General features: G+C 45.2%; 1 protein-coding gene across 4 annotated transcripts in view; it reads left to right on the top strand.

Annotated features, from left to right (window-relative positions):
* The window catches only part of slc8a3 (solute carrier family 8 member 3), a 105,541-nt gene that overhangs the window by 54,400 nt on the left and 24,834 nt on the right, over nt 1-26,307 (top strand). For 3 of the 4 annotated variants that reach the window (XM_030391993.1, XM_030391992.1, XM_030391991.1), the window contains one exon: nt 16,455-16,561. In XM_030391993.1, coding sequence (XP_030247853.1) covers nt 16,455-16,561 — 107 coding nt within the window. Of the gene's footprint in view, nt 1-8,270; nt 8,365-16,454; nt 16,562-26,307 lie in introns of those variants that run through there. The other variant, XM_030391994.1, reaches the window with a different exon arrangement.

Below are 26,307 nucleotides of genomic sequence, written 5' to 3'. Positions count from 1 at the left end.
TCTGGTCTGTAAACTGTGGTGGATAAGTAGGTCGGCAGAGTTTATTTTCAACGTGCTCACTAATCTTGTGTTTGGGGGGAGCCTCGGGCCACCATGGTGAGAGTTGATTTTTTAGTTTTGACTGAAGGAAAGACAGCAAGTCTGGCCTGAAGACTTTAGGGAACTGCCTGAAAAGTTCACAAATTACATGGGCGCTTGATTTTAGAAGGCCTCGTAGGTAACTTTGGAGAATTCGCTTCTATATTTCACGGGCGGGCGGTGAAGTGAAGCCTGGATTTAAGGGGTCAAGGGAGCTCTGCAGCTGGCTTGTTAATCGACCATGTGGATGATAATTTTACAGTTCACCAACTAAGTTTGGGTAACCTGAGGGTTGTTTAAAATCTGTACCGGATGCACATCATATGATAGTTTAAATCCAGGGATCTTTATTGTTTGGCGTACCCTTTTGTTCTGTTTTGTCTCTGGTTTATTAAAAAGCGTTTATTGCCCCCACTGAATCTCTCCATGTTCCCAGATCTTAACTATTAATATGGGTAAAATTAGTGGATGGAAATGATCGATAGAAGAAGACCCAAGTTGTAAAAACACTAGTCATCCTTTGAGGCACCAGAATTAAACACTGAGGAGACGCGTGGTCTAATTTCTTTGATGAAATCGCATATTTCTACTCTCATGTGAGTTGTTTTATCCAGAGGCGGATGGATCTCCACGCTGAGCTGAGATCTAACTGATTTGACATGGCGTCATGATAAACTATGATGAACGTTCACGATATCGGTCGCTTATCAGCTCATGCAGCTCATTATTTTTAATCAGCCCCAGTTTTTTCAGGTAACGCCGTTGTCTGTCAACAGCTTGCACCTGCTGATGATGATAAGCTACAAGGCCCTGTCCTCTCCTAAAGAGGTAAAATGCCTCGCAATGTCCCCTCCGGTCTGTGCTTAGTGGACAGATTGCGCGACTCCAGCGTCCAATCCGATCTCCTGCGCTGTTAGCTAATGGTAATGAGGATTCGGGAGGACGGATGATGGCAACACGCTCCGTGGGATGGAATTAGCGCTGAGCATTTCAACTTTCCCTGTGAGGCAGTGGTCCTTTTATCCCGTCATTATTGGCAGAGACAATGGTGTGGTTAATCTTTTTAAGACAACACAGCAGAGGGCCAGGAGGGAGGGAGGAGCCGTCCAATAATCTCATCAGAGACCGGAGGACATGCACAGTGATGGAGGAGAGTGCCTCCCTTACATGTCAAATCACCCTCCTCTCCTGTTACTCCTCTGCCTCTCCCCCCCTTCCTCTCCCCGTCATTGTGTGGGTGTGTGTGTGTGTGTGTGTACATGTGTGTGTTTGAATCTTTGTGAGAGAGCTGGGAATACACAACGCAGCCATGTTTCCTCCGCACGTGCGTGTGTGCGAGCATCCTTCACTGCATTAAAGGAAGGTGTAATGTGTCAGGGGAGCTGTCAGATACAGTGTGCATGTAAGGTGACTGTGTGAGGGGAATTGGAGATGTGTGAAGGTACAAAATGTTGGCTGTGATGCTGTGCGGTGAAGAAAAGTGAGCAGGACTGGGCGGCTTTTGTATGCCAGTTCACCAGAATTAGAGTTCATCAGTTTTCCACGTTTCTCCGCGTATTTTTGAAGGTGTTTCCAACATGAGCAGAGCGAACGTGACACCTGCTAGTGAGCGAGACAGTTGGGGATGTTTTTGTCCGACTGTGTATTTATATCTGACACCATCACAGCGCAGAAGTAAGTAAAGATAGCACAGTCTTCGGAAAAGTTCAGGAAATAAAAACTGAGCTACCTCCAGTGCGTCCTCTCTCAGGGCCGGCAGCCTTTGCAGCCCTTCTCCCCTCGCCTCTAACACGATTTCTTTTCTTGCTGCAGTGGGCTCATCTCTCTGCACCTACTGGGACAAGAATATATATATATATATAATATATAATATAGAGGAAGATTGATTCAGAGAAGGTTAACCTTGTTGTTAACACCCCATTCCTCCACCCAACGCCCCTTGCCTGCTGACGCAACAGTCACTCCTTGCACCTGCTTTGCCACACAGGAGTACGGATGAAGCGAACAGCAGGGGCGCGGATTAATGTAAAGCATGAAGCAGGAGTTCACCGCTTTTGTTTTTTTGGCGAGCAGCCCTGTGTTACGGCCAGAACACTCCTCTGACCTCAATAACTATAGAGGGAAAATGTTTATGTTGAGGACTCCATGCAGAGTTTTAATCCTCCAGAGGACATAAATGAGCGCGAGCTCTCGTAAGGCGGTCAGTGGGAAATTCATTGGCAAGCCGCGTGACGTTTTATAGCGGTGCCGTGCAGCCCAAAGGCCACTGGAAGAGTCATTTCTGTATAATTATGAATTTATCAAGGGACCCATTTCAACATCAGAAGACACTACATTGGTTGGCAGCCCTAAGGTTGGGAAGCTGTGATGTACTGTAGAGAATTGCGGTGTAAAACCCAGCTGTGGGCCTGATATGTATGTGTACTGCGGAGCGTGTACGGGAGCATTGTGTGTACAGGACTCCAGGCTGTGAATAGTGATCATAATTTCATGGTGTGTTTTCAAGTGTTTTGTGTCAGTGTGTTTTAATGCGTGCGTGCCCGCGTTATGTGTGTGTGTGTGCATTCGTAGCCATTAAATGTCACAGAAGTTGCAGTCTCTGGCTGACACACACACACACACACACACACACACACACACAAATACAAACATGCACACAGATAGTCTCACAGCCCCCTCCAGAGAAAATCCATGTCCCTGACTATTTTTAGAAGTGTATGCCTCCTCCCTATGCCATCCACTTCTCAATCAGTGATGTCTTTCTTTCTGTCTCTGCAGCAAATGCACCCCCGACTGCTAAGCAATCACACGTACAGATGTTACACTTTGACACAGTTCTTGTGAGGACAATAACACATTTCCTAACAGAGGGGTTTGCCCGTGACCACCGCATTTTAAATCGTCGTTTTGCGGCGTGTCTTCCTCAGCCACCAGCTGAGGCCTACGGAGGCAAGACTATAAAAAGAATGAAACAAAATATAGAAACACTGTGTGGTTTGGTGCACAGCGGTGGTGGTAGTCAAGCAAGTGTGTTTTCCAATCAGCTTAATGGGCGAGATTGTATAAAACGCTGAGATGAAATGAAGCTGTTGTTATTTTCACGGTGTGTGACGACTGAGCGGAGGGCAGTGGATACGGCATCCTCTGCGGATCTGTTGGTTCTGAATTCATACCGGTGAGCTGTCCAGGCTGGCAGGGATGTTGTCTTTGGACTTTGGTTGATGTGAGGCATCCACGTCTGTTTATATAACTGTAAATAGCACATAATTGCTGTTTACAAGTCAGGTTCTTTCATACAAGACATGAAAGGGCCGCTAACTGTCAACTGGCCTTTTGAGCAAGTACGAACCAAATATCTGAAGTGATGTCATGCAGTATTATTTCAAAATGTGCTCACATTCAAGGTCTCAATGGTCCGTACAAAGTACTAAAAGCACACGTGCAAACACATACAGTAACACACCCTCCACCCACTTCCCCCGCCACTGTAACTGTAAAAGTGGTGACTTCCACAGAAAGCACAAAAAGACATTATGCACAAGAACATTTGCATCAGCTCACACATACTCGCACTCATGAATGTGCTTCCTGTTGCTTGATTAGAGATTCACTCAGGCATGACCAGTTCTTTTTTCGTTTCCCTCCTCCATCCCTGTCTGCGAATGCAGATATAATAGAAGCTCGTGTAGTAACACCCGTGTGAGGGCAGATCAGAGGAGCTGCATGATGTTTGAAATGTGCTGTGGGTTGATCGGCTGCCCGTGTACTTTGTTTTTACCACGATAAGGTGGCCTAGTGATTACAGAGACGTACTTTAACTTACATGTTCACAGATTTCTGGCTCTTTTTTTTTTTGTTTTTCTCGGCTCTTCTTTTTCTTTGACATTGGGACTACTTGCAGGGCTGGTTAGTGACCTGTAGCTACTTGAGTTCAGAGTTAACAGGCATAGTTTCCTTTTCCAGCTTGCACATAATTTCTCTCCATACATATAGAGAATCCTTTATTTTTCTGTATTAAGATCCGTGTCTTCTTGCAGCAGAAAGCATCACTTTCCGGTTTGTGTGGTCTTGCAATCTGGTTGACAACCTATTTTTTTAAAATTTTGTGAAAATTGGCAACAAACAAAACAATGTGCCTTGCAGAAAAAAAAACCCTCTTAAGCGTCCTTGAACGACTCATCACTTCACTTGTGGTGTTCCTCTGTAGCTGACTGTGCCGTGTCCTCCCTGGAGAGGAGCTGAAAAGAGTATTTCTGCGCAGGCATCAATAATGTATCACATTCAGCCCCTCTGGACAGTATCATGACCTTTCTGTTTGCATTGTAAATTATGATTTCTGCAGCGGAGGTCAGATATCCTGGTACAGTAATGTTTTATAGACAGTTATGGTCACTTTCAATGAAACATTTTGGGGGCCGGAGTGAAGAATGAGACAACATGTTCCCCTTTAACTGGGCCGACAACCGTGATGCCGAACCACAACGGTGTGGAGAAGCGATTCTCAATCACGTTGAATTGAGGCTCAATAGCCTGCTCATTGTTATTCCAACCAAACGCTACAGCAGCTCATTTAACTCATTACCACACCTTCAACCAGAAAAAAAGTAATTAATTAGCGAAATCAGCCACTGTACCATTTCCGTGGAGTGAAAAACTGCAACTTCTACAGACAGACATGGTGTTACACAGAGCAGAGCGTTTCTCTGTCCCTACATAAAGATGCATATCATGAATTAAAGCCATGAAACGAGCTGATAGCGCTTCAAGGCTAACAAATGGTGAGAATGTGTTAAAATGATTACTGTTCAAAGAGAGACATCTATAGGGTATATGATCCAGAAATCAGGCAGAAGCTTCCTTACTTGAGGCCTGAAGCTACACATAAAGTTTAATTCACTCTTTTGTTAGAAATGAAGAAGAAATAAACTTCTGTAAAAGTCTGAAAAGAGATACGCATAGTGCAACACTACGCACGCCTTCCAGGAAAATCCGTCCGTTATGCCATATTTAAATGATTATGGCGTCCGGCCCCCTGCTGGCGTATTCCTTTTCCCCATTTTGCCTTCCAACAAGATCTGGCAACATGTCGTTAACTCCTACGTTATTTACAGAAAATAGATTGCACCCTAATATCTAATCTTTAGATCGTAAAGATGAAGATGATGTGACGCATATACGGAGACCTTTTCAGTTTCCCTCATTGGATCTTATTTTGTAAGAAATAGGTGTGGCAGCAATGTGCGGAGCGAGATGTAGTAGCTGAAACCTTGTAGAGCTGCTCCTGTGTCTTAGCTCGCTCGATTACTGACAAACTCTCCTTTCACATAACTGCAGCCGTCAAAATGACCAGACTTATTGTGAGCTCCGCCTTCTTCCCGTGCCAAGTTGGCGGCCGCGTCGGTGTTGGTGACGTACATTGAGCGAGACGATGTAGTTCACCAAGCGGTTCGAGATAAGACTAGATGGTGTTTTGCTTTGATTAGGACAAACAGACTTTACTGGCCTGGAAAATTATGGCACAAGTCATGGCACAACTCAACCGGGATCAGAAAATGTATTTGTCCCGCGCCCGTTGACGCCCAGTGCGTCCGCGCTCTGCGGCACTGTCCATCGGCTAGTTACATAAACGGGGAAAATCGCTTTAGCATGACGAGCCGACGGGAGATGTTATGTTTGACCATTCCACTGATTCTGTTTACTGCTCCCTGATGCAAAGAGAAGCTTGTCGTTCTCCCAAGTCATTCATATACAGTGTGATGGTGTTTGTCATTTGGCTGCAGGCGCTGCGACTTGGCCGGCTCCGGCTCTCTAAGCTGTCACAGACCCATGCCTGATACCCAGAATAGCCCTTGTGCATTTCTTGCCCTCAGCCCGAGCGTTGCCTTCACCCCCACCAGGGTTACACTCCAGCTTTCTTTCTGGAGGCCCGGCTGCATCCTCTATTACTTCCCTCTCTTCCTCCTCACCCTCCCTTGTCGCCCCCTATCAGACACTTCATCTCTGAGTGTTTTATTGCATTGTGTCCTTGTAGAGGAGGACCTTTGGGCTGGCTCCAGACATCCAAAAAAATATTGCTCACTTTTTTCTTTCTTTCTTTTTTTTTTTTTTTTTTTTTTTTACCCCCTCTTGCTCGCCTTGCTCTTGGCTCGGAGAAAATATGGAGCATGGCTGTCTGTTTTTTCAATCGCTTTCCCCCCCCGTCCTCTCCTGTACCTTTGAGTGTCCTCTCCCTTTTTTCATCCTCTCCTTTTGTCTTTTTCTCCTTCAGCACTGGCAGTCAGTATGTTTTTTTATGGAGACTGTGTTGCAAGGGTGCATGACAAGTGAAACCGACCAACTGCGCTCCTCCTCCCCCCCGTATCCAGGCCTCTCTGTTCAGATCAGTGACAGTCTCTTGCCTCTCTAGAAAGTACATTTTATTCTCAGCCATGTCCCCCATGTCTTTAGTATTGCCGGTTTCACAGAGCTCTCCGTGTCTCTATTTTATGTCCAAAATTCCTACTTTGGTCTCCTGTTTCCAATTGTATTGAAAAAATTGCTGTTATTGTATGAATCAACCTCATCATTTCAGATGGGGGGGTGTTCGCTCTAAAGCAAGATTAAAGCCAAGAGAATCACACAAAAGTGCAGTCGAGCTGCACCTAACAGTTATTTTCATGAAGGATTATTCTACGGAGTGCTTACTCAATTCATTGATTGGTCATTTGTCAATGATATGCCATAGAAGAGTCAAAATGTCTAATTTCCTGCAGCGAGGAGTCTGGTCGGCGGCCCTTCGTTTCTAAGTTTGACACTTCTTGAAGCATCCGTCTAGTGCTGGAGCGAAGGGCAAGAAAAGCCTGAATCTGTGTTTCGTCAGAGTTTTATGATGGGTTTGTGTCGGCTCTGTGACCAAGAGTGATTTATTTTTGATTTATACCACCTAAGTACGTCAACGTACATAAATGACGTAACTTGAGTGAATGAGTCACGCCACTTACGTTACGTCACATGAGTTGCATCACCTCTGTAAGCTATAATTTGAGTCTGAATGTAGTTATTTCAACACATATGACCTTTTCCCCAACCTAACCAAACTGCGACCATGTCAGAGCATTAAAGTTTGAATCTTAAGGCCAGTGACCAAGCTGGCATATAACTGGCATCATATCCGGCAGAGAAGAAGCAGCTCGAAACGGTCCATCAACTGGTGAGTTAATAGTTGCTGTTGTAAACTGAGCAGGCGTCCTATGTACAGAGGGTTTGTCCTCGCTTCAGAGGACCTGGGTTCGACTCCCGGCCTGGGGCCATTTGCTGTGTGCCACTTCCCCCCCTCTCTCATCCTGTTTCCTGTCACCTATTCAGCCATAAAAGGCCAGAAGAAGTACTTTAAACTGAGCATAAGGTTTCGCTTGATTTGCAAAATAAAACTGTTTTTCTGTCAATCAACAGATCATTTGTTAAGTAATCGTTACAGCACAACACAAAAAAGTCAATTCGGTGATGTGATCACCATGAAACACGTTTTTTTCCCTGATCCACATCAGGATACAGGCTCATGACTGCAGGTGACAGCTCTCTGCAGGGCCGGAGGGCTTTATCCTCCGCACCCCTTTGTTGTTCACTGTGTTATCCTTCTTTGGTTTAAGAGGGATGTCCCTGTTGGACAAGCAGAGACTCACAGTCGCAAGCACAAAGGCAGCACCTGCACTTCCTCTCTCTGGTGATATTGGCGTGTTTGGACAACGGTTTTAAGGCCTGAAGTAATCTGACAGGACACAGGAAGCGAGCTGCCACCGTGTGATCTCCTCGGTCGTCCCTTCCTTTCACCTGCGTCGGCTGCTGGAGCTCTGTGTGTGTGCGTGCGTGGGTTTTGTCAGAGAGGCGTGCGGATGAAGTAATAGACTGTGTGTGTGTGTGTGTGTGTGTGTGTCAGCAGACGGAGGTAAACCTGTTAGGACACTTTATTCCCTCCGGGGACAGTTTTATTGTGCTGCTTTGGTTCGGAATAGAAATGAATGGAAAAGGTTGAAGTTTTAAGGAAAGTGGTCGTGTGTCACGCGTCGCATTTAGAGAGAGAGAGCGGAACCCAGGCTGGTGGAAGGGGTTTTGTATCCATGACAACAAGTAAGAGAGAGAGCAAGAGAGAGTGGCGAATGGGTGCGCTAGATATTCGACCTGAGAATGCGAGAGATCCAGATCAGGAAGGAGGGGGGGGGGGGGTACCTTGTCACTGAGGGCACATTCGATCGTCGCCGTCCTCTCTCAAATGTGACACACGCTGTAATCTGACCGGCTGCCCACTAGGTAAGCTAAATGAGAGATTTACTGTTCCCTCAGAGATGAATGCAGGTCATGTAAGACCACGGCGATGTGTAGAAGAAGAAGAAGAAGAAGAAGAAGGTGAGGCAGCTGAGGGAGTGACAGCTGCAGCCCTGCCTTGGAATTCAGATCATTTGACTCCCGGTCCAGCTTCGTGACTACCCATGGTGCCTCTTAGCAACAGTATTAATAAACCTGGCTGGGTGCTTGCCGGGCGCTCTCATCGTGAGTCACATGTCTGCGGCTCTCACCGTGAGGCTTCACCTATCCATCTGGTTTTGTGTATATGCATGCGCCACACTGTTGTATCCACTGCCCGCGTCCTCTAACTCGTATTGGAAATTCATACAATACTTATATCGACCGGTGTGTTGCCGTGACCCCTCACCCTCCCTCCAGAGTCAACTACAGCTCCGTGTCCCCTGAGATTGTAGCGATTTAGGGGTCGATTGCTCAGTCTGAAGGCTGAACACGCTGCTTTTTTTATTTTGCTTGCTTTTTTGCCGCTGACAGTAAATAACAGTGGACGAGGGGAATTTGTCACCAACCGCTGGTTTCTAACTGGTTGTTTTGTAGCAGACAGACTGTATTTATGGCCGAGCCGAGATGAGAAGGCGTCCCGAGTGGAGCGCTCAGTGTGGGGCTGCGGCTAATGATCGTTTTCATTATCAGCTGTCAGAAATGAGTCAAAAGTGCCAATCACGAGCCCCTAATGTGAATCTTTTAATAGCTTCTGTCCAACCGAAACCATCCCAGCGTGCCCATTATGTCTTATATAACGCTCGTTCAATTGTTGTTGAAAAGGTGCTTGCAGAGGAATTACATCAGCCCTTCATGATTTACTCCCTCCGCGTCCTCGCATTTGGTATCAAAACGGGGAAGTACGTGTGGCGCTCCTCATACTGTATTTAGCGAGGCAGGAAGTAAGTGAGGCACGTCTGACTTTCATGCGGGGGATCTTCCATGTACATTTGCATTTTAATATCCGTGACCGCAATCTTTTCTTAAAGGAACAGCTCAACAAAAAAAAAAAATGCACATTCAGTCATTTCCGTTCTCCCGTGATGGAGTGACGGTCGGGACAACAACCACGTGTTTTCTTTTTCTTTTTGTGCTTTTTAACAGTTGCGATAAAGGGAACGTCAAGAAATCTTGCAGAAGTAACATCTGGACTCCTAATTAAGGACTCAAAAGAGCAGCTAAATATTTATAAGGTTGACTAAGAACAATAAAACTTTAAATAATCTGAACATGAATCATTCAAGTTTGTGTCAGAAAGTTGCAGCGTGACCTTAAACCAGCTCCACTTTGGTATTTAGTTAAATTAATGTTAATGTCACTAATGAATCATCCTTAACAGCAGCAGCATGCCTTTGTCTCCCATTTCTCTTATTTCTAAACCGTCCCATCTGCCGCCTGTTCTGATTGGACGCGTGATACAAACCAGGAGTGATCGAGAACTCTCTCAAAAATGAACAAAACTTCTGAGATTGCTTCCATTGTGAGCAGCTCGAGGACACTTCAGCGGCGAGGACGCTCTCGCCAAAACACTCACATCAGATCTCGAACATTGGTAAATTTGTGATCATACGTCTCTCGCTTTTCTCCGTCTGGGTTGCGCACATGCATTATTCAAACGGCATCTGCCGCCGTTGCACCAACTTCGGTGATTTTTCTTTTCGCCTTAAACATCTCGCAATCACAGCTTTTGGCGGTAGGTCGCCACTTCGCCAGGGAATCTTCCTTCCTTGTTTTTTTTAGCTCTCTGTCAGTTGGTCAAGTACACTTTGATTTGTGAGCCCTCGCTGGATGGAATTAAGCAAAAGCAGACAGGGAGAGAAAAGAAGACGAGGATGAGAGGGAGAGAGGGGGGGGCTCTGTTCGTGTGGAATATTAAATCTGATGTGGGTTTGTCATCTGATTGGCAAGAAATCATTGACAAATGTGTTTACTGGCTTTTTCCTGTGATTGCTGGGGAAAAGCAATAATCAGGACTATAATGAGCGAGGCACATAATCCCTGCGCTTGGTGACAGAAAGCAGGCCTGCTTAATTAAGGCACTGATTTCCCACGAGGCACTGGAGCCTTTTTTTTTTTTCCCTCCCCTTGTCCTCTCCTCGTCTTCATTGGCTCGACTTTATTTGGGATTTTGAGTGGAGGCGTCGCCATGATCTGACCGGGCTGAAACGCTGGAGGAGGATTCTCATATATTCTTTTATGTCGCGTCTTCTCTTCCATTATTCACGTCCCGGCCTGTGTTCACTTCTAGCAAAGATGCAGGTGATGTCTTCTACTAAAACTTTTGAGGAACCGAACGCCTCGCCGTCCCGTGAAGGCCCTCCGTGCTGCGGCGAAGTGAAAGTAATGCGCGCTGCTTAAAAAAAAAAGTCCCTCCACATGGTTAAACACAGCGTTGCGTGAGGGTGAAAAAGCACTAAGTAGATTAAGGGAAGAGATGAAGGCAGAGGAAACCTTCAAGAGAATTTGGAAAGGTTGTGTTTAGTTCAGACCAGAGAGCCCAGGGCTCGGGTCGGTGGCAGCAGGTGTTTTTCTACAGACGACCAGAGAGAGAAAAAAGAAAGGTCGTATTTAATTGCAGCACTTTTAGCTGCTGCTCCTGCTCTCGCCTGGAGTGCTTAAGTCCTCCTGGTTTTTTTTTTTTTGAAAATCTGTGCATAAAGGAGAAGCTCCGCAGAGTAAAAAGCCGAGCGATTCCAGGGTCGCCAACAGAGAAGACTTTTTGAAGTGGAGAACGGATATAACACGTATCGCGTAGCACTTCCTCTGATGTGTTACTCCACCGCAGCGGTTTCACACTTCTCGCGGTTGCACAGTATTATTTAGTGTTTGTGGAGAGAAAGCCGGGGAGGAGACCAAAAACAGTAAATCTTGCTGTCGAAGAAAAGGAGGCATCGAGAAAAAGAGCGAGGAGGCGGGCGGCTAAAGCAAATTTCAGCCGCAGCGTGGTTTTTTTTTTTTTTTTGGCCGCGGAACAGAGGCAGAGAGAGACTCTCTCTTCTGCATCTGCCCCTCCATCTCTCTGCACCACCTCCACTTTCATGTCTCACTCCCCGTCACCATTTCCATCTCCTCTTTCCCCTCCTCCGTCTGCTCGGGACTCTGGGAAGGCAGAGGCCGAGCTGGCTGCGGGCGGCCCAGTGCAGCGGAGGTGTGAACCCTCTAATCGGCTGTCATTACCCAGCGGCGCTTCCCACACGAAGACTCAACTGAAGGGTGCCGTGTCTAACATGTTAGCATCAGTAAATCATTATCACGTTCGTTTTGACACATTAGTCTAATTCGGTTTAGCAGATGAGAACACTGGTGAGAGCACTGATGGGGAGGGAGGTCGCTCTGTGCCAGAGAAGATTCTAGTTTCAACCTTATTGTGTTGATTTTCTTACTGGAGTTCTGCTGGCTTACATGGCTCTGATCCAAAGTGATACAGAGAAGAGGAGAGAGGTGATGCAACATCTTCTCTTGCATCCCTAAATGAACTGAGGGACATTTTTGGAAACACATTTATTGACTTTCTTGAGTCAAATGAGATGGTTGCTGCCGTGAGCGTGGTTTAACAGACTTTCACGCTGGGAGGTGTAGGGGACGCTGGTGGCGTTGCAGGCCACAAGTCTGACAACTGGACAACTACGGCTCAAGTCTGTGTTCAGGCATTTGTAAGCGTGACACCATTAGATATTTTTAAGGAACCCTTGGGGCATTTCCTGCCACGTTTGTAGTGACCGAATCCGGATATTTTTAACAGGAAGTCGGACCACCTCCAGCACGTTTGTGGTGACAGAACGAGGTGTTTTAAGTACGTCTCAGGCCATTTCCAGTGTGTTTTTGGTGACCGAAAGAGGTGTTTTAATCTGAACCAATACGTTTTCCAAACCTAACCGATTGTCTTTTTGCGCCTAAAACTGACCAGAGCGGAAGCACAGAGATACGATGATAGAGAAACAGAAAATTGATGCTAAATAAACATAAAGTTGCAGCACAAAGAAGCTTAAAGTTATCCTTGGTTTTGCAGAGCCATACTTAGCTAACATTTATTCTGGCAGTTGGGTCGTCCAGGTTGCTGCTTGTTGAGCTGTCTTGTTATTCTTGTCTTGTCGAAGTAAAAGACGACATTGTAGTCGTTATAGGAACGGGATGAGAGAAAATAAATCTGTCTTCCTCACGATTTTGAGCGCGTCTGTGGTTGGAAGATGAACTCCACCTCACTCACAAACACACAATCGCTGGTTATGTGCCGCATTACGAGCACATCTCTATCTTTATTCAAAGTTGACCCCCTTTTTTTTGATGAAAATGACACTCAGATTTTGGCGAACACTCAACTGCTAGAGAATTCTGTTCGCACGCAGACAGATACACCTTCAAACCGCTCGCAAGTCGTCGGTAATCACTCACACACTCGTGGAGCAGTGCGTGGGGAACATTAAGCAACATTTGCATGTGTCTATGACAAACATCAATAATTCATATGTATACCAACATCTGGCATCCGCCGCTGTGGAAGCTGCAGAAAAGCCACTCTGAGTGAGGCAGTGAGTGTGTATGTGTGAGAGAGAGAGAGTGTGTGTGTCTGTGTGTGTGTGTGGATACAATCAAACACCTGCTGTTCACACAAACACAAATCACAGTGCAGTGTTTACAGGGACTGTCCTGCTGCCGGTGCGGTGGATGGTGGTGTAATATGAATGCTTTCACCGTAGCGTGTTGACAGAAAAGACACAGAGGGTGTGACAGTGCGCGGCGGCCGGCTCGCTCGTATATACGCTCACACTGACTCACAGGTGTATCCGTGCAGGCTCACACGTCTCCACTGCGATGTTTTTCGTTTACGGCGTCGTGATCGGTTCTTATGTTTTTTATTTAGCTTCGTGCGGGGGCTGCTGTCAGAGGCGTAACGGACACTTTCCGGGGCGAGATGGGGAAAATGGCACCAGAGCGCGGGACTGTGGATGAGCTACAAACTGAGTGATGTGTCATTAGTGTCCTCTAATCAGTTGTTTTATGTAAATTGGTATCACTTAAAGGAGCTATTTTTAAGAATGTAACTGTAAAACATTCAGAAAACGTGTATCGGAGAGGCGTCTACAGGAATTAGCATGCTAGCCCTCATTTCCCGGTGACTCTGCTGACATGGATGTGTTTATGTATCAGATAAAAACCTTCCCTGGACTTATTTTTCACACTTATGTACTCAAATATGTACAGCAAATCAAACGTCTACAGTGCTAAGCAAACATGATAAGCACTTGTGTCGCGGCATTTTTTTTTTTACTGCGGTCTGTCAAAATTACAGAAACACTGTCACTTCCAGAGCAGCTCCTTGCCGTATACGATGAGGACTAATTACAGGTGGCTCGGTCTTGTTGGAGTGGAACACCAGAGTGTAAAATGTATTTGACAAGTTAATTTATGTTGCTGAGCTCCAGAGAAATACCACACAAAGGTGCAATATGAAGATAAACCGTGTCCATGAACACCAACATGCCTTTTGATTACTGCATGATGATATTTTTATTGATTTAGAGAAGTCCCTTGTGAAATTAGGGCCACATTTTAACTGTGGCAGGGAATCAGATTGAATTCTAATAGTGTTTTGAAAGTGTTGATATGCCTTAAGATGTTACCATATTGAGTTAGTAAGCAGGAAACTGCTCCGGGATCCCAGAGCTGTGTCACCTTGTTTGTGCTAATGTATCCATTAAGTTACGGTTACGTTTTATTGGTAATATGTGCAACGAAAACACAAACATTAGTTGATTTGACGTGATAAAAGCCTTTAAGGTAGGTTTCTGCTTTATTGCTCAATCTTGGGGCCTTGTCTTAAAGGATAAGTTCACCCTGCAAAACCTCACCTGATTTTACATCTGCACGAGGGTGAGTAGTTAAAGACCGAAGTTTCATTTTTGGGTGCACTTCTCCTTTAAAGCAGCTCTAGTCAATGGTAACTGGGTTTGATGTGAAATGATTCATTTATAGTGACAAACCCACACAGGATTGTCAATAGATGATGTACGCTGCGTAGCTTTTTAGCATCTTTCAGCTCATTGTTTTGGTTTTATGGCCCATAACTTCACTGTCATGGTTCTTCTTCTTTCACAACAACGTTAGCAGCTAGCTGGTGAACAAAGAGGAGAATATGTGTCTTTACATTAACAGAGACTCAAAGCATGACTAAAAGGAGGGAGAATTACACCTATGGACACAAACAGGACTCCAAATGAATACTCATGTTACTCTATATCTGCTGGATGGACGATATGTCAATGTTTTGTTAACAGTTTGAAAAAGTTGATTATTGCAGGTTTAAAGAGGGCGTGTGACAAAATGTAGTTTGGTGAAACGACACCGTTTACAGAAAGTGGAGGGAACAGCTAGTTTTAGATCCCACTTGTCCATCAGACTCCAGCCCTTCCTCTTCTCATTCCCGATGGCGGCAGATATCTCGCCAGGCAATCTGAGGAAAGCACCGCCGGTGGGATCTGAAGAGAACAAGAGATGGATTGTTCCGCCGCGTGCTAACGGGATCTCGGATGGTCGACTTCCCCCCTCGGCGAGCGGGATTCACTTGCCAGAGAACAGGATTTAGCCATAGAAATACATTTTAATTCCTCTGGAGATACTGGGATTAATACTTTTATATACACGGTGCGTGCAGTGCGAGTGTTTTGAGTTTGTGTGGGTGTATGAGAGGCAGAGTTTGTCTGTGTGTCAGTGCTTTGACTGACACAAACCTCGCTATATGTCACGGTGCTGGAAGTACATCAGCGGGGATGTCAGGGAACGAGCTCGCTTTTTGACTCGATACATGATACATGAGCAGCTATCTATAATGAATGCCACCGCGCCACTTATCTTATTAGCTCGGCTCCCTCTTTACAAATACACGCTCCCCAAATAACACGCGTAAGAAATGGTACTTTTGCTCGGATGACGGGGGGGAAAGCGTCTTCCCATGAGACGTCAGACGCATAATGAAGTCTGTCATCCCTATTTCAGGGCTCGCTGTGCCACTCGGCGCTATTGTTGACTTGTCTGCTGCTTCTAGAGGCCTGAGAGGGCGGATGCAGTCTCGTCGTGAGCTTTGTTGTCCTTTGCATTGCGTCCAATTGAATTCAGAGCTATTCCTCAAGGAGCTCCCGCTACAATGGAGGGAGGCACGGAGACATCTGGGTACCTACTGACCACTTAACTGCCTGCGCTCGTCAATAACTCTTTAAAAAGATCAATTAGGGCGATCAGTGGCGAGAACGCCGCCGGGGCCGAGGTGCCATATTGAGCTGTTTTCTGTCAGATGATGTCACACGCAGCTCTCTCCCGGAGAAGGCGCCTCACCCCTCCAGACATTTGACTTCATTAAAGGGGTGTTCTCCTCAAACCGGAGCAATAAACTCAGCAATAAGCTGCCTCTCTCTTATCTGGCTCGTCAGTGCCCCGAGAGGAGGAGGAGGAGGCCGAGGAGGAGGAGGCCGAGGAGGAGGAGGAGGAGGAGGAGGCCGAGTCCTCGCAGTGTCCAGCCAGCCGACTCATTGAAAGTGTTCTGACTGAAACATCGAGCCATAAAAATCGACTCAGATAGCGACACTTTCTATCATTAATCGCTCACTCACCTTTTCGCCCTTGTGAAATGTCCGTTTACACATTTTTACAACCTGATTGATTATCACGCCGCTGTTTTCACTTCATTGTGTTCTTTTATCCCCGCTGCCGCCGTGGTCGGAGCGCTTTTTTCTGCCCCTCCGCTCGGCTTGTATCAGACGCCGTGATAAATGTGGTTGTCATGACACCCGTGGGAGCCAATGAGCCCGCTGGAACCTGCCAGTGTGTCGAGACCGGCCGGTGACAGACAGCGGGCCGACCTTTCACCTCCTAACCTTTTCTTCCACGCTGATTATTAATCCTACTTACAGAGCACTTCCTGTGTCCCTCCATCACAAATTAACCTTTATTCTTCTCTTCTTCTCTGTCCTCCTCTCTCCCTTTTTTCCTTTCACGCCCCTTTCCCCTTTCCCCCCCCCCCCCCCCCCCCCCCCCCCCCCACTTTTCTCTTCCTCTTGCAGCAAAGTTGTTCACGTGAAAATTATTGACGATGAGGAGTATGAGAAAAACAAGAACTTCTTCCTGGAGCTGGCCGAGCCTCGCATGGTAGACATGAGTCTGCAGAAAGGTGCAGTACTGAATCTCTCTCTCTCTCTCTCTCCTGTCACTTTCTCTGTCTCTCGCTCTCACACGTTGTCTCTTCTCTCAGCCCTCCGTCTCCCCCCGGGTGTCTACTCTGCCCACTTCCTTTTCACTCTGCTGTATCTGCTCCTTTCCTCACCCCCTGCCTCCCCTCTTCTGTTTTACACCGCTGTGCACGCAAGGACTCTCTATCTCATCGCCATGCCTTCACATGGCACCTCCCGCACAGTCAAGACACAAACGCTCCATCGCCATCCCAGCGACAGCCTCCCCAGACGACGCCGTCATCTGCATAAAAACAGAACAGGGAGTCGAGGAGTTGCTGTGATTTACAGTCTCCAGGGAGCACGCAGCCGTTATTATGTAAAGGCCCGTTTTACCTAAATGCAGTCTGGAAAAGTAGCTATTTTTAAGTTTATGCACCTTCTTGGGTGGAAAAATGCAAGTAAACTGCTGTCGGTGAAATGAGATCATTGATTTATTTCTTGCTATTAGACGGTATAGCTCACAGGGCTCTTTGAGTTCAGTAAGTTTGTATAAAACTTCAGGAACCTAAACAATTTTCCGATGCTATCTTTCGTGCGGCTCATATTGAGGTCTTGTATTCTCTGGCAGGATTATGTGCCCGCTGCACAACAAGCCTGTCTTCGGGCCTTTTTTTTTTTTTTTTTTTTTTTTTCACGGCAAGGTGAATATAGAAATAAAAGTAGGACGTAGAAGAATTCCAATCAGAGCAAGTTTTCATCATAAGTTTTGTTTGTTTCCTTGTTTCCAGCTCGTCGTCGGTAATGTCTGCTGAAAGAAGCCAACAGGCATTTTCTTAAGATCCGCGCACCGTTATCTAATGCGGTGTTATCTAACCACGCTTAAGGCCAGAGGATGGGAGAGGCTCGCAAGCTGGTGCGCAGGGTGCAGAATCTTACACTTGGCTGTTGCCTCCGAACACTACAGCTCATTATGTTTACGTTATTGGCTCTGGCAGTAGCTGTCTGAGTGGCGCCGGCCCCCTGTGTTCTGGGAGTCATGATGAAGAGCGGTTACTATGCAGATCTTTCATGAGTGACGACTGCGCCGCTCCAAACACTCCTCCGCTGCTCTATGATGCTTCTCGTGTTTTTGTTCTCTTTACGTGTCGGTGCAGGGTTTTTTTACCCGCGCGACGAAGACGCACGCCAAGCTGTCTGTCACACGTCTCTGTTTGTCTGCGTGTGATATCAGTGAACTCTGAATTTAGACTCACTGCGCTCTTGCGGTTGTTGTTCGTTTTCTCTAAATAGAAGCCAAAATATAATCTAGATAAATGCACAAAGGCATTCATAATGTATTATTATATTGGTCAGCATGTTTATATACCAGTTAACATTCATTTCCAAACAACTACCTGTAATCTTACGGCTGTTTTCCTCAACAAAAAATTACAACAAATACAGATTAACATTCCTCATAACTTAAGTTGACACTCTCTTTATTTTTAGACACATAATAGAAGGAGTGAGACGTCAGGCTTCTTTCTCATCTCTGTTGAGAGCTGCACATGCTCAGTACAGATCAGGTGCCTTGATCGGGTAGTAGCACAAATCCCGCCACCAATGATTTCTTTTTTCATCTTTCCAACAGTGGAAATATCTCAGTAAGTCTGCAGGTGCAACGAGAACAGAGACATACAGCGCGAACACACGTGCCATTCTTTATCTCTCGCAGCCATCAGGGTTTCTGCGGCAGGACCGTTGAGTCCTCGTTGCACCGAACACCAGTCTGGATTGTCACTGACAGAATAGGTGCAGCAGAGGAAGTGGAGGAAGAGAGAGATATCTGCTGAGAACGAGAGACAGAGATGAAGATAGGTAACGACAGCAGGAGCTAAGGAGGACACATGCCAATGGCCAGGTTTAGTCTGAACAGATCAAAACAGCTGCTTTGTTCGGGTCATACACCGACAGCAGAGAGAAAGTGAAACCATGTGCGTGTTTTTTCTGCCTCCAGGAGCTCAGAGCGTCCAGTGATACCTGCATGTTAACACATACAACACGCCGGGTTTCAAGTTACATCCAGTAAAAGGATAAGTTCACCCAACAATTAAAATTCTGTCACTAACATCTCACCTTCACGCTGAGGCAAAGCTGGGTGGAGTTTTGCCGTTCACAAAACATCTCCGGAGTTTCACAGCAAAACAGAATTGCAGCATTTTCATGGATAACTGAAGTAGATGGAGACAAAGTGTCCCTGGTGGCCGGACCAGCTGGCCCAGGACTGGAAAAGATCCATCGTTGTTGGTCATGGTCAAGCTCACCCACCCACCTTGGTCAGGGTGCTACAGTGAACATTTCGACTGTAAAAAGGGTGTAAAAACATCTGTATTTACATCTTCAAGGAGACCTGTCATGCTTTTTGTTTTTGTCATTTCCTTCAGTGTGTTATATAGGCTTGAAAGTTCAAAATAAACACAGAAACCGCCGCTCCTGAAGTGCATGAAACACCTCGCCAGTAGTCCCACTGTTAATTCTGTGACTTCCTCACATCACAATACGTCACCATGTCACACATTTGCAATATTCACGGTAGAAGTGAAGCTAAAGCACAACAGAGCCGACTGGAAACACAGTGAGTGGTGCTGGCTCAGGCGTGTGTGAGCTGACCAATCAGACGAGGGCAGGCCTTAAAGCTACGGGAGCTAAATCTGAGTTTTCAGACAGAGGGAGAATAAAGTGCTGCAGGTGGGGGTTTTTTTAGCACTAAAGCACGTAAACCCAATCTAGTAACAAAATGAAATCAGGAACCTAAAAAAACTTTGAAATAAGTCCCCATCCTCTTCAGTTGCTGTGAACACTGGCGCGGCGGTCATGAGATAATGACGCAGAATCTTTCCCTTTAATCCGTCATCATGGCGTGCAACATGGTGATACACCTCTGCAACTTCCTTGTTGATATATTATTGTATATAAGTAGCACAAACTGATTAAAATGTTGCTCATTCTACATACACCCGTACAAGAACGATGAAAAAGCACCACTGAACCGCTAATGAAAGTGCAGCCAGTGTTGACATTGAGTAATATAAGATACCTCTACTTACTTTTTTTTAAAATGCAAGGAGGTAATGAATGTTTGATCAGGGGTAATAAATGTTTGATCTATACATGATGAGGAGTTAATGAAAAAGCCTTTCTGTATTGTTTCCTGGGCAGGATCATCTTTTATGAATGTGCTCGTGCTGATAAAATCGCTGTGATTTCGAAATTAGACAAAAACACAAGCTGGTGTTTAGCAGCGGGCTTACGTTTTACTCTCCCGTTGCAACAGTAAGGTGCTGCCAGATCTCAGTGATGTGAGTCATGTGATAATTTCTCACTTTTCGTATATAATGTGGCGATTATATTGTTGTTCATAACCGCTGATGTGGGGCTGATTGGGTTTGTTTTTCTCCTTATTAAAGCCGGAGTGGAGGAGCAGAATTGATGAATATTCTATGAGAGTCTTTGTTTTGAGTGCCTGTTTTTTTTTTGTTCTTTTTTCATATGCAAGAGCCTTGCTCCATTTTCCTACACAGCCTTTCCACCGACAGAAAAACGTGTTTCTCCCCCCCATTATTTCACAATTATAGATGATCAAAATAGGAGCACAAAACCAACTGTCAGATCTCGTTTTAACTCTCCGGTCTTTTCATATATTACCAGCGGTTGCATCAGTCATTGCAACTTTTCTACATTTCTTCACGCACTGATGCTGATAGCAACAACCTGGCAGATGTGAGCGAGTCCTAAGCTGGCAGGTCTGACTTTGGACAGTGTGTGAGTAATGAAAGCAATCACGCCAACAGTCACCCTGACATGTCACTCTGGAGTTGTTTACTGCCGGCTCCAGCTATGCCCTTCTCTAACTTACACTGAAGTGGTCAATACCATTAGCACCTCTGGTGAGGGTGTCTAGGCAAGACACTCCATGACTGCTGCAGCTGCAAAACAACTCTACAGCCACAATGAGAGTCACGTCTACATTTGTACGCGGCATTAGAGGACTTTATTTTGGCGACTCTAAAACTGAGGCGTGTTGTGGTGTGTTCGGGATGTTTTAATCGAGCCGTGAGACATTTTTTTTCTGTTGTTTTGGTTAATTTGTGCAGGTGACAGCACCTCATTCACCTCATTTGCTATCAGCTAAATGAAGGCTCAATCCCACTTTCAATTTTTACCCCTAGCCCTCATTTTTAGTGCCCCATTGCCCATCAGAAAAGAGTTACAGGAGGTGTAGAGGTTAAAATCTCCTATTATGAAACAGGACAACCTCTCAAGACACTCTGACATCATCAGTACTTGTCGATGGCGTCAATCTTTGTGCAGAAGAAAACTATAAAAGTCAAGAGTCAAGACAGCCATCTCTTTGGAAAGCTACATGAACCTTACGAATATTTAATATAATTCAAAGACTCTTGAACATTTTGTTTGTCCGAGCTGTCCGTAAACGCACCACAAAGACAGCTGATTCTTCCTCCAAGTGCCTCAAGTCCCGACATTTTGGGTTGGTTGTGTCCTGAGCACTGCAGAACATTTGAAAAAATACAGGCACTACTAGCTCGTAGCAAACAAGTAGTTACAGTTTCGTGCTCGTCAATTCAATTTGAAGTGTGCCTCTGAAAAACCTCCGTTTGCTGGGTCATGTAGCCCAAACACCTGACCCTACACCTTTATCCCAACAGGAAATGCTACACCCCACCTCCAGGCATGAAAATATCTCTCTTCCAAGCAATATGTGGTCCAGTTATTATTATTGCGACCAGAATCCCATGAGGCGGTTCACCAAAGCTCTGTGCAGTAAACATGCTACGTGTGAGGCCTTGCTGCAGTTACAACAACCGGTCGTTTTCTCGGGTTTTGACCTTGAATGGACCAAAATGCAACAGAATAACCTCCGGCATTATGGTGTGCCGCTGTGCATTCGCTATCCTCTAAACTACGCCTGCGTCCTGACACAAAGAGCACAAGGACAAGCGGACAAGACCTCATAAATCCAGCACAGACAGTATATATCATTTTACATGTAATTAATAGAGGGTGGCACAACTGACGATGAACTCTGAACCAGAGAATCAGAGTGCACGTCGGGTTCAGCAACTATCCATCCAGCTGAAGCGCCCTCATATCTGACTGTGACCGCTGACCTCTCTGTCAAGCAAAAACAAATTGCCCAGCACAGAAATCAATGCATATCAAGTTATACAATAGCTGCATGTCGTCATTGTAGCATTGTCATTAAAGCAGCATCAGATATTAATTTAATATGATGTCAGAGAATTGTGAGAAATGATCATCACATGTTCCTAAATTGCTTTTACAAAAATGTTAAATAATGATGATAATAATAATAACAGAATCAGGAAAAACAATAATTTGAGAAGCTATGGAATGTTTATGGAGGACAGGACAATAATACAATACATAAATTAATTAATTTTAAAATGAATGATTAATGAATTGATTAAATGGTGTTATATGTAAGAATTGGCGTCCTCATACTCAAAAAATCTTGAGCCTCAGATCTTGAGAATAACCACTAACTACTGCTAACTGCAGCTGCCATTAGCTAGTTAGCTCAGTTAGCCGTGCAGCTGGCAACTTCAGTAGAAATCTCTGCAACACAATCCACAGACGTCATAATGTTGTCATGTTAACTGTTATTACTGCTGTTATTATTTCCAATGCATTCAAAGGAATTTTTATCTAGTTAGTCATATATTGAGTTATATATTCATGTTTTAAAATGTATATTGATTTTTGTCCTCCATATGAGTTTTTCACATTTGGCGGGTCAATTGATCGACCAATCTTTTTGCAGCTTAGATAAAAAATGTTTTAAAAAGACCAGTGTGCTGGTAGACCAGTTATTTTTTTTCTAGTTTTCTGAGTATTAAGTAGAACAAGATGCAGTAAATAAACAATGAGAATTGGATAGTCTTCTTCATGAGGATGAAAATTGTCATGGCAAGGTCTGGAGTACACACACTCGTGCTGAAATAATGATAAGGATGGACAGATTGAGGGGAAAAAAAGGAGCGAAAGGACGGAGTGAGCTGCTCTAAAGTGTCTAAAAACATCAGGAGATGAGAGGAAGCGATGGGTGGAGGGGGGGTGGAGAGTATTGGAAGTGTGGGACCTTCAAATGACACTGCAAAAAGTGTGCTACAAAGCAGTCGTTGGCAGTGTCATCATTCATGTGCGCTGGTGTGCTTGTGTGGCTGCCGTGCACTTCGGTGTGTCGTCCCACGTGCGCGCAAAAGAGTACGAAACAACACTAAAGTGAGTCTCCTGCGCACCAGCGTGAGCGTGTGTGAAGGCATTATATTAACATGTGCGTGTGTCTGCATGTGTCAGTGTGTTTGTGCATGCGTGCGTGCGCGGTCGTTGGATTAATGCTCCTCTCCCCCTGCGGTAATCCATCTCCCACCCTGCCACTTTCCATTCAAATCATGCCTAGCGTGGGGAAATGTGCCACCCGTCAGCCCCCTCGCTCACTGTGAGCTCTCGTGGCATCTGAGGGCACTTCACATGCTGTTGTTCCAGCTTGCCTGGTCCTTCTCACACACACACGCACACATTCATTACCTCTAAATGAGCTGTGAGTCAGATTGTGGAGGGACGCTAAGCCAAAGCAACTCAGATCAAGTTTGAATTAGACGTTACTGAAAACACACTCGATGACTGTGAAATGTTTTAGGCAGAAGGCGATTTGTCAGTTTTTAACAGGGGTGACGCCGGGCATAGAAAGTAGTACTCGAGCAAATTTCAGACGTCCTGGAAAGAATTTCTGGTTTTCTACGAAAGGTTTCAACAGAAAGGGTTGTGTATTTTGTAAATAACCAATGACAGGCGGACGAGACTGAGGCAGTGCCGCACGCAGAGTGGCAAATTATTCTGCATTGTTTTCTTGCAGAATTATAAGAAACATTTTAATAACTTCACAGAAAATTGCTGTATTTATCTATTTTTATTCTTTTAAATTCACCAGAAACAAAGTCTCAGAACACACTTTTGGGTGAGGACCCCGAGACCTCTGCTTTGGTTTCAAAATCTAACTATCTAACTATTTTTTGAGGTTGCAAGTGTGGTTTAGATTCATCGTCATCTACGCCAGTGGTTCCCAAAGTGGTGGATGGGCCCCTTAAGAGGTACAGAGATGTAACAGAGGGGGCACAGCAAGGCTAAATGAATGAGGCATGGTTCTGTTAGCAAAGCTTTGTGGCAGGATACGCAGGAAAACGTAAAACAGACAATGAATCTACAGCAATAGCAGTGGCACGTATGTAGGCTAGTAGCTTATAGTAACAACAAAACCAATGACGGTAGAGGTAGAAGTAGTAGTGATAGTGCACATGGTGGTATAAGTTGTGTTTCAGCGATGAATCACAGTGAGCAAACTGCAGATAATTGATTCAGTGACCCTGTCAATTAAACCAATTTATAGCCGTAAAATCCAATAAAGTGAAACCAATTCAGGAGATTCCCCCCCTGGGAACCAGACACACACCTTAATAACGTATCGCCTGTACTCTCTGCGTGCATGAGCAACAATAAGGGTGTAGGGGGGGGAAGGGTTTTACATGTAACACCACAATATTTCAGTATTAGATATTGATTTGATTTCAAACAACTGCTCCTTTGGGGGTTTGGGTTACTCTCACTACCTCGAGTAACCACTCAAGGTTTCCACGCGCTCTCCTCCAGCTCATCAGCCGAGGAACGATGTCTGCCTCCTCCACCTTGATGGAACCGAGAGCGCACCACGCCTGAACTTAGAGCTCATTACATTCCCTTTGGCCGGGGGGTCACGGGCTGCATAAATCTCTGTGTCTCGGTGAGTTTCATGAACCTGCCCTTTGTGTTGCTTTAAAAGTCAAGCTTATCATCCCTTTGTTAGCAGTCAACCCGTGTCTGACCTCGAATGAGTCTCTTCCTCTCAGTGTTGTCTGCGTGTCAAGGAAAAAGTGCCGTTTGCCTCGACGGAACGGTGAGATGCAGAGCTCGAGGCGGTGCAGGATTAGAACCACAGGAAATGAAAGGCCGCTGAGGACAGAAGGCTGCAACTCCTGTGGCTGCAAATAAAGCTTCAATACTTTGGTCCTCTCTGATAAAGAGAAGATTTTAGTCCACATGACCGCCCCATAAAGACTGTACAGTCTTGCGTGCATGTACATTTAAGATCCAGTGACCTGTATTTTGCTGCTGATTATAGTAACAATGGCGACAGCGTTCGGTTTTTGCAGTTTCAGTTCATTAGTTTAGGTTAAATGCTAAAGTTATAACCAAGACAGCCTTTAAGTTAGTGTAGTTAGTGTGCTGCAGGTCAGCTGAACATGTACAAATGTTCAGGCAAGCATAAAGTTCAACGCAAGAATACATTTTTCCAATATTGAACGCAAATTGTGTTGAGTTTGAGTCCCGTCGCGTCTAACTCCACCACCATCCCAGTTTCCAATTTGAGAAAACGGTCAGAATATTACAAAACATGTCGAATAAAGTGGAAGCAAATACTTTCAGGGAATTCAGTTGATGGTAACGTTTGTTTTTAGACATTTAATTGACCTAATTAAAATCAATTGATTTCGAAAACAGCCAACGTCAGCTGGCGCAGTGCATGCAGCTTATCATCAAGGGTTTGATCATTAAATGGTTGACCAAACTCTCTCTATCTATATCTAATTTTCTATTTAGATTTATCCCTGATGTAATTTATTAAGTCGTTAAGATTCTCTCCGTCCAGATTATAATCTCCAGGCTTTGTGGGGTCGAACACACTCGCTCCCTGGTTGCTGCCCCTCGAGGGATCTCACGTCTGTTCAAAGGGCTGAAGTGCTCAATCCTGGGCCTGGAGCAACTCTAAATGACTGGTATTGAATCAATTAGCTGCCTAATTGGGCTGAGATAAAGACTCCGTTTCCTTATCACCAGCCCCACCAGCCATTACAGATGGCACTGAGGATCTCCCACTGGATGTGCCAGTAGGTCATAGTGAAGCTGCTGATGGTCCTGGTGATCTCACTGTAATCCATGAAGAAGGAAGTGTACATGTTAGTGGGGTCAACTATTGTTTTGTCAGTAGCTTGAAGCAGAAATACACAACTTTTCAAAGCGTTTCCATGTGGCTTTACCTTTGGACAAAACAGTTTTAGCAGCGTGGCCTCTGCTAGCAGCCTGGCCGCTGTCCAAAGCAAAAACCAAACATAAGAAACCCAATTTGACCCAGAAACCCTGATCTCAGTGCTCTGAAAAGCCACAGTAAAACACCGGGTTGTATTAATAAGTTAGGCAGGTTTTGTTACTTACTGATCCTGTAGACAGAATACAAATCCTGGGTCAGTTTGGGATTCTTACGTTTGTTTTGTTGCTTTGGACAGAAGCCAGGCTGCAAGTGCAGAGCAAGAAGGTATAAGTGAATTTCCCCAAAATGTCAAACTATTAATTTAAGCATTCCAAGGCAATATTTTCATTAGGTCTACTTCTTTAGGATCTGATGTTGTCCTGCACATCTACCGTCCTTATTAAACCTAAAACATGATGCCATGCAAATTAATCTAATATCTTCTTCATTAATTTGGATACTTTCAGCAGCAGCATAAATGTTGTTCAAGATTTTCCGTGTCAGTCAACCGCCCCCGTCCGTCCGCCACCTTTTCCCTGCTCCTCCTAAACTGCAGTTACGAAACAGACCAAGGTCTTAGGGTCAGGTCCCTGAATCATCTGC

The sequence above is a fragment of the Sparus aurata genome, chromosome 16 (assembly GCF_900880675.1).
Source record: "Sparus aurata chromosome 16, fSpaAur1.1, whole genome shotgun sequence".
In the NCBI taxonomy this organism is placed as follows: Eukaryota; Metazoa; Chordata; class Actinopteri; order Spariformes; family Sparidae; genus Sparus; species Sparus aurata.
Note: the sequence above shows the minus strand (reverse complement) of the source record. Positions and strands in the feature narration are given on the sequence as shown.